This window comes from Corylus avellana, chromosome ca1, assembly GCF_901000735.1.
Source record: "Corylus avellana chromosome ca1, CavTom2PMs-1.0".
Taxonomy (NCBI): domain Eukaryota; kingdom Viridiplantae; phylum Streptophyta; class Magnoliopsida; order Fagales; family Betulaceae; genus Corylus; species Corylus avellana.
Window position 1 is genome coordinate 33,790,425 of NC_081541.1, and position 8,877 is coordinate 33,799,301.

Below are 8,877 nucleotides of genomic sequence, written 5' to 3' on the forward strand. Positions count from 1 at the left end.
TTCCCAAAATGTTTTAAAGAGGTTTTTTTTTTTTTTTTTGGTTATTGTTGTGATATGATATAAAAATAAAATTAGTTTTAAATGTTTTATATTTTAATTTATTTGTTAACGCTTTTGCTTTTTTCTTTAAAAAAAAAAAAAAAAAAGTTGTTCTAAAAACTGTTGCCAAACGGGTCGTCAGTCATTATTATCTTTATATTTTTCTTCTTTTCTATTTTTCCTTATTATGAAATTATCTTTATATATATATATATATTTTTTCTTATTATCTTTATATTTCCAAAGATTGTGGACCATATGCCAAAATATTTGTTTTATTATGTGAAAGACGCGTTATCTCATTTAAATAATCTTCTTTTATCATTTAAATATTATTTTTCTATTTTTTTTTTTATTCTTTCTTTCTTTATTCATTTTTTCCTTCACAGCATCCAACCGTAGAATAGCATCAAAGGCTCGTAGCACATGCATAGAAAGAGGAGAAAATTACTTTTAATATAGGGAAGAAGTTGTAGCACATGGGCTAATTGTTTAATATATATCATTCAGCTTTGTTGAGCTACAGTAGTCAGCAATTGCCGATTACTGTAGCACCTCGATCAACAAGAAGGAACGTAGGAAATAAAAGTTGGACTTTCCTTTTGACAAAGTTCAAGATTGCTGATGACCTCTTCTTTGTCATGTACCTATTTTGAACATTACTTCTCAGCACAGTGGCGGAGACTAAGCACAAAATAATTTTTATAATAAAAAAGTTAAGCTCAAATTCAAATAAATTTCTTCCAAATCAAGCTTGAGAGTAAAGGAATTCGAGCTCAACAATCAAACTACTGCAGCAGGGAAACTTTGAGCCAAACTTTTAGCTCCACTCTTTTTCTCTTATTCACTTCTATAGCAATGAACCTAGCTAGCATGCATGAATGCCAGGAAATAAAGCAGCTTACAAATTAATATGGATTAATGCCCTAAGTTCGATCAAAGTGTCAAAAAAAAAAAAAAAATACTGGGTTTGGAAACCATCTCTCATGTGGATGACTCCTTAGTTAAATTTAGGAGATCGAACTCATTATTGCAACCACGATGTGCTCCATTCTTTGGGTTTTCTCCAAAATCAAAGACAATTTCAAGTCTTTAATATGCACATGTAAAGTCATGTAAGTTATATATATATATATAATGCTAATTTCTAATGAATTGATTAAATTGCAACAAAATGATAGTTGGAGAGGTAAAGAATCTCAAAGTACTAGTTTGAAGAATTTTTATTTTTTTTGGCTGGCTCATTTCAAGTCCAATATATATATAAATATATATATATATATATATATATATATATGACACGTGCAACAAATTTTGTTAATTTTAATGCCCTAAAATAGATTTTTGTGTCTATATATGGGGTGTGTTCATGGGATAAATGTAATTTTCCCCGCTAAAAAAAAAAATATACAGAAATTTTTTCTAAACCAGTTTAAATGAAATATCTTCCAACTCATTTAAAATAGTGATAAGTGTTTATAAACATTTAAAACACACGTTAAATATAGTTTAAATTAATAAACTGTTATTAATGATGTTAAGAATTTAATTGACCTTCTTTTAAAGTTATTTTTCTTTTTCTTTTTAATTACCTCAATTTAATGCAATGGGGTTAAATTAACCATGGTTGGGTAAACCAACTATGGTTAATTTAATGCAAGGAAGTTAAAACACGCAACGCACAATCAGTCAATAACAAAGAGCCGCCACTGACCCGCTGGACTCCAGCTCCATTTTGAAATTCAGTTAAACCACCCACTCTCTGGGCGGCTCCTCACCTGTCACTCTCTCTTCCTCGTCTCATTTCTCACACTTCCCCGCTTCTTTTTTCTTTTCTTTCTTATTTTCTTAGGCCGCCATTTCTAACGGAAAAAGAAAAAAAAATGCAATTGAAAACCCTAATAGCTCGCCCTTCTCACACCCCTCTCTTCCAAAACCCCACTCAAAGACCACTCTCTCTTTTCCCTCGCTTTCACCCCCCTTTTTTCCCTTCAAATTTGTCACTCTCTTCGACGCTGAAAAGTCGTCGAAATCGGATAACGACCGCTTGCATTAACCCTAGCGAAGAACTCATCGATAATGACCCCAAAATCTCTGGCGAAAGCGATGGCGATATCGTTTCGGTTTCGGAAAAGCTGTTGGGGGTTGTGGAGGGAGGGGAATCGGGGAGTGAAGAGGGACAGAGTATTTGGAACCAGATGGTGGAGATTGTGAAATTCAGTGGACCAGCCACGGGGCTCTGGATTTGCGGTCCCTTGATGAGTCTGATTGACACCGTGGTGATCGGCCAGGGTAGCTCTATTGAGCTCGCTGCTTTAGGTACTGTGCTCTCCTGGGAATTTGGTGTTGTTTAGAATTACTTCTCTGCTTGGTTGCTGAGAAAATGTAGGGAAAGTTTCTAATTTTACAATTCTCGCGGGAGAAAAAAGAGGAACTTGGGCTCAAACTTACTTGCTTTAGTTGCTTTAATTGCTGAGTTGAGTTATGGTTTAATTTGAGTTTGAATTTGGACTGACAGGCCCGGCAACGGTTTTATGCGATAATTTAAGTTATGTTTTCATGTTCCTTTCGATTGCTACTTCGAATATGGTTGCTACTTCCCTTGCCAGAAAGGTTGGTTTTTTTAACAATTGAGTGCCTTTGTTGCATTTAGGGTGTGTTACTTCACTTTTGATTATTAAAGTGTTAATTAAATTATTAAATTTACCTATTCCTACTAGCTTAGCTTAAGCTTTTATGACAGCCGGTGATTTAACATTGATCATTTGTTTTAATCAATCTCTTTGCTCCAAGATTTTTATGCTGCAAATTTTTATTTTTATTTTTTTTCATTTTTGTTTTGACGGTATGCCATTGATACAGGATAAAAATGAAGTGCAGCATCACATATCTAACTTGCTCTTTATTGGGTTGACTTGTGGCTGCTTGATGCTTTTGTTTACGAAGTTCTTTGGTTCATGGGCACTGACTGGTAATAAGGCTTAGAGCTTCTTTGGTCTATTTCTCAAATTACGATTGATAAACCGAGTGTTTGATTGCTTTTTCAGCTTTTACTGGACCAAAGAACGCACATGTTGTACCTGCAGCAAACACATATGTTCAGGTACATTTTCTCTCTATATCCTCAGTGTGTTTTGATATATACTTCGAATATTTCCAGTTATTCATTTTGTGCAGATTTATTTCCAGTTATTAAATTCTAAAACCAAGTTATAAAAGAGAAAGGAGAAGAATATAAGTTCAAAAAAGTAAAATAAAATAACATAAAAAGTTCCCCTTGCATTTCTGTGGGGGGAAAAAAAAACCATTCGCTTTGACGGTCAGATATACTTGATAATGTAACGTGTTTTTGCTGTCATTCATATATAATATGAATGATCAACATCTATGCACTGGCTTGCAGTATCTTTTGACTTCGCTGACTACCTTTGACAGTTAATATAATCTGATACGGAGTTTTGCTTGTGAACATTTGTTCATAAGAACAAGTATCTCATGGAATCTGGTTTCAAGTATGTAGCATTTAAGATTTTGCTCCACTTGATGTATTTAATTGAATCTTTTGTGATTGTAGATTCGAGGCTTAGCATGGCCTGCAATTCTCATTGGATGGGTTGCTCAAAGTGCAAGGTACTGCTGATGAACCTTTTCTCTTCCCATACATTATCTACTGAATAAGCTCACATTACCTTACTATGGTTGTTCATACTAGTTCTTGACCTGCTGAAAGAGCACTAGCAGCAGCTATCTATAAATTTTCCTTAAATTTAGAGAACTAAACTACTTTTTACGTCCCTATTTAAATAAAATCCACAATAGCTTCCCTTATCATTTCTCTATACCATTTAAATATTCTTTAAATTAAAAGATAGCGGAAAAAGAGAGGAAAGAGAGAGCCATTTAAATATTGTTTCAAATAAATGCTAGAGGAAAGAGAAAGTTAGGGTAGCACTGTTGGTTTCTTTGGTGTTCCCTTGCCTTAGGGAACACCAATTGAGTCTGTTGCATGTAATTTTCCTACATTTAGGGAAGGGAATGGGATTTAGGGAAGTTGTTGCAAATGCTCTTGCATATACTCATTAGTTAGGAGCTGAAATTTTTGTTAAATCTGAAATGCCGTATGTATTTGGTGCTGCTTGCATCCTTTTCCATACAATTTTTTTCTGACTGCTATCAGATATATTTCCTTTGTGTTTGTAAGAAATTGGGCTTGGTGCTTGACTATGATACAATTTGATTTGCCCATATCAAATGAGATATTGGCATGTTTAATGAAATTGGAACATTTGTTACTTCATTAAGTTTGTATCTGATATTTTCATCCATTTCCCAGTCTCGGCATGAAAGATTCCTGGGGACCTTTAAAGGCTTTGGCGGTTGCCAGTGTTGTAAACGGCATTGGTGATATAGTCCTGTGCAGCTTCTTAGGCTATGGTATTGCTGGTGCAGCATGGGCTACAATGGCTTCTCAGGTGTGCTGACTGAAAACTTCAATATTGATTTCTTTCAGGCTGAATATAATTTATGATGTGCTCTTATTGATGCATTCCCAATTAAGCCAAGCGGATCTACACTTATTTCTTTTTCCATTGCCACTCACCAGCATTTGTTCTAGGTTATTGCAGGTTATATGATGATTGAAACTCTGAACAAGAAAGGATACAATGCTTTTGCTATCTCTGTTCCATCAACTCATGAACTTTTAACAGTATTTGGGCTTGCTGCTCCAGTGTTTGTAACAATGATGTCAAAGGTTAGATTATAGGATTACTTAATGCTGTAGCTGTATTTGGTCTCATGTTATATCTCTATTTTTCTGAGATATTTTGATGCTCCAGGTGGCTTTCTTTTCCCTCCTTACATATTTTGCAACATCTGTGGGCACACACACCATGGCCGCTCATCAGGTTAGTTACACTTGTAATTTTTGTTACTATCTTCCCTGCTTTACTTCATTTGCATTGACAACTTACTTTTTACTCTAGGTCATGGTTCAAACGTTCTTGACGTGTACAGTATGGGGTGAACCTCTATCTCAGACTGCACAATCATTTATGCCAGAGTTAATATATGGAGCCCGTCGAAATTTAGAAAAGGTTAGTAATGATAATTTTTCTGATGCTGCAGCCTTCTAAAGTTGTATCAGTTGCTGTTACAATCATGTTTTATCTCAAATCTTATTGATGCATGATTTAGGTAAAGTCACTCTCTACCGATCTCTTTCTCTCTCTCTCTTTTGACAGTATTTATGTCATGTTATTTGTCTCTATATTGATTTTTCTTGGTTGAAAGTTTTCTGAGTACTTGGTGAATTCCAACAGGCTCAAATGCTGCTAAAGTCACTTGTCATCATTGGAGCAATACTTGGGTTGCTATTAGGGATTGTTGGAACATGTGTTCCTTGGTTGTTTCCCAAAATCTATACACATGATCAGAATGTCATACAGGAGGTTAGTGCTTACACGTTGAGTTTGTCTGTTGTGAGTAGTATCAGTTCTTTATAGCCTTTGGAGTTATGCCGCTTTGTGCCTTACCAGATTGCATTAAGAGGATTATGATAATTGCTTTTACACTAATTTTTCATCTTTTTAGTGATGTTAATTGTTGAGCTCCCAGTTGCCCAATCAGTGGATTTAGAGTATACATAAGGTGTTTCTTTCTCATTTTAAAGAGTATCATAACTTAAAAATAAATCTGAGAAATTTAAATTAAATTAACATTGTTTTATTTGTAGCTATTACAGTTTGACGGATCAACATACTTGTGCTGTTTCATTGGTATCTCATGTCATATATCTCAAGTCTGACTTACACTATAGATCTTATTTGAATTCTGAGTTAAATTAGAGGAAATTAATTTAAGGTGCAGCTATTCCATTGGAAACATATGCATTTTCATAATCTTGTGCAAATGGAAAAGTAAGCCTCATCTGATTCTTCTTCATATCTCTTGTTTCCACGCAGATGCACACGGTTCTCATCCCATTCTTTCTTGCATTAGCTATCACACCCCCAACTCTCAGCCTTGAGGGAACATTGCTGGTACACTTGCCTTTACTTTAATATGAAGTTTCCATCATGTTTTTCTTGTGAGTCTTATTCTTACAAGTCATTTGGATATTTTTTGAACATAGCCTGCTGAAACTTGATATAAGAGTCATGTCTAATTCGGGCTCCGGTGAAGTATTGACTTAGGATAGATTTATTGATTCTGTCTGTGTGATTGTGGTGGGCCTAGAGTTAGAAGAATTTGTGGGTCTAGGGTTTAGAATTTTAGAGGAAAGGGCTTGGTTCAAAGATTGACCAGATGGGAAATAAACCAGAGTACTGTTTCTTGAAGCAAACAGGTTTCTGAAAGGGTTATTTGGTGAATATTAGGGTTTGGGCGAGTAAGGAGAAGGGCTTAGTTTGAGGTTAGAAAATAGAGAAGAAAACAGAAGAGTTTGTGACTGTTCTGGGGTTGTTCGACTGTAATGTGAAGTATGCCGAAGAAGAAGGGAGATAAAACATAGTAAGCCCAATATGCCTCAATACTCAAAACACCCAATATTCCATTGATCAAAATTTGAGTTCTTTGAATATAATGAAGCATATTTATATAGACTTGTTGACTCTTAGTTAATCTACTAGGACTAGGACTCTTAATTTGACTGATAAACAAGAGACTTCATAAAACTCAATAAAAGGCTACTAAATTCAATTGGAAATTCATGAATGCTCTAGACTAAACATAATTCAGAAAATAATCCTAAAAATAAAATTATATATGCAGGAAGTTTATGAAATTCCATATCTGCCATTGCACATAAAAAAGCCCATAACTTATAAACTAATGACCAAAATTAAAAATTATTTTAATGCTAAGACACTTGCAATATAAGCTTCAAAAGCGTATAGGTCTTGCTTCAACCTGATGTCTCATAAGGGCCCCACATATGAGAAGCTCTTAAGCTGCTAAAACTGAAAATCACTTTAAACACAGCAACTTGACCTTTCTTCCATGGCCACATCAAGTGTGCGTATGTTTATTTAGTATGTGACTTTGCTGAGTATTATGGAGTTTATTCAAACATGGGCGGGGAATGGAACTCTGTTTTGATAGACTTAGATATTTTTGTTCTTTCCTAGTTTCAGTAGCCACTTGAATTATGAGCTCATAAAAGGGTCTGGTTCATGCTCCCTGGGTTTAGTCATGTCATCTTTAAGAGATATATCCTGGGTTCAAGGAAGTGACGTCCCCATACTAGTGCTTTGGAAGGAAATGAATTTGGGATTGACTATACCCGCTGGCCACTGGAGCAATTAACCAGGTGGTGTTCTGTGTCATCTACTTCTTGTATTATTTCTCCTCTTTGCCGATAACTATGAAAGAGTTGCACATGCAGGACAAGGTGGCCTTTTTAATATCAAAATTCTCAACCAAGAAAAAAAAGTGGGGGAGAGAGAGATTATAGGTGTGATTCCATCTCTGTGCTTATGGTTTTTTATCCTACGACAGACATTTATGCTCCTCCCCCCTATCTTGTACTCACAAGGTGTTTCTATCTCAAATAAATAAGTTCTACGCAACAAACAAGACCTCATGTCCTCAACTTTATATCATGCTCTCTTTTCGTGTTGGGAATTTCTGTGGCACTAGAATTTTTCTGGTGACTATTAGTTTGGTTGCATTTTCTGCTCAACAAAATACATAATATAGCTTAATTTCAGGAATCTTACTGTTCCTCACAGTCAAAACAATGCTCAATGTCACATTCTCGTGGCTATATGATGCCACGCCTGAAATATGAGCCCAAACCCTGCTAATGAAAACGGGGTCTGCTGGGCTGGGAGGACTCCCAGCTCATGTTCAAGTTTATTTACTATATTGCAGTTACTTGCATAAGAATAGTCACAAATTTTTATTATAGTATTGAAGTGTCTGTTTTGTTTCTGCAGGCTGGACGAGATCTTAAATTTATTAGCTTATCAATGAGCGGATGCTTTTCTATTTGTGCACTACTCCTACTGGTATAGATCTGTTTCATGATCTTCTGGTATCCTTTGCACATGTTCTTTCGTTCACCATGCATTAACATGGCCCTTCCCATCTTTCTTTTCAACAGCTTGTAAACAGTAGAGGATATGGTTTGCCTGGCTGCTGGTTCGGACTTGTAGCATTTCAATGGGTAAGAAGAGTAACCTTACCTGCTTGCATGTGTTTATCTTTTTGAACTTCTCTGACTGCACAAAGTTTTTCTTTTTCAGGCTCGATTTTTCCTATCTCTTCGGCGCCTTCTTTCTCCGAATGGCATTCTTGACTCTGATGATTCGAGTCAGTATAATTTGGAAAAGCTGAGAGCTACCTAGTTTAGGAATCCACATGAACACATATGAAAATCAATTTAGCAAGAATACAATTCATTATTCTAGCCAACACAACGTATGAATAACCCCCACGCTCAAAAAAAATAATAAATGAATAGCACATTATTGCCCTTGTGGCCAAAGAGTAAAAAACGATGCTAAAACCTAAAGCAATGTATGCCTCAAGTTGTGATATGTATTTCACTACAGCCAGCAGTTGCTTGCTCTTGTTAGTTGTATTACTCTGTATCTTACAATAAGGAATTTTGTGGCACTTGAGAATTAATTGAAGTTCCTAGTTATTTTCATGGAATCACTGCACCATCTTCATTATTTCTGTAAAGGCCATACCATAACACTTCCAAATTATCTAATTGGTAATTAATTCGAAGTATTATTACTAAACCATAATTGAGATTAAAGCATCAAACCTTTTTTTTTTTTTTACAACCAAAGTATTCTATTAAGTATCCTTCACATTAGTCCCTATTGT

At 35.2% G+C, this 8,877-nt stretch overlaps 1 protein-coding gene across 6 annotated transcripts in view; it reads left to right on the forward strand.

Annotated features, from left to right (window-relative positions):
* The first annotated feature begins 1,754 nt into the window (after positions 1-1,754).
* The window catches only part of LOC132177990 (protein DETOXIFICATION 46, chloroplastic-like), an 11,676-nt gene continuing 4,553 nt past the window's right edge, over positions 1,755-8,877 (forward strand). For 2 of the 6 annotated variants that reach the window (XM_059590462.1, XM_059590468.1), the window contains exons 1-5: positions 1,755-2,358; positions 2,558-2,652; positions 2,902-3,010; positions 3,087-3,142; positions 3,614-3,669. In XM_059590462.1, the coding sequence (XP_059446445.1) occupies positions 1,923-2,358; positions 2,558-2,652; positions 2,902-3,010; positions 3,087-3,142; positions 3,614-3,669 (752 nt within the window). In that variant the 5' untranslated portion in view covers positions 1,755-1,922. Of the gene's footprint in view, positions 2,359-2,557; positions 2,653-2,901; positions 3,011-3,086; positions 3,143-3,613; positions 3,670-4,372; positions 4,512-4,654; positions 4,793-4,877; positions 4,947-5,024; positions 5,136-5,360; positions 5,490-6,002; positions 6,081-7,166; positions 7,493-7,976; positions 8,049-8,143; positions 8,207-8,285; positions 8,701-8,877 lie in introns of those variants that run through there. The other 4 variants (XR_009439804.1, XM_059590465.1, XR_009439805.1 and 1 more) reach the window with 4 other exon arrangements.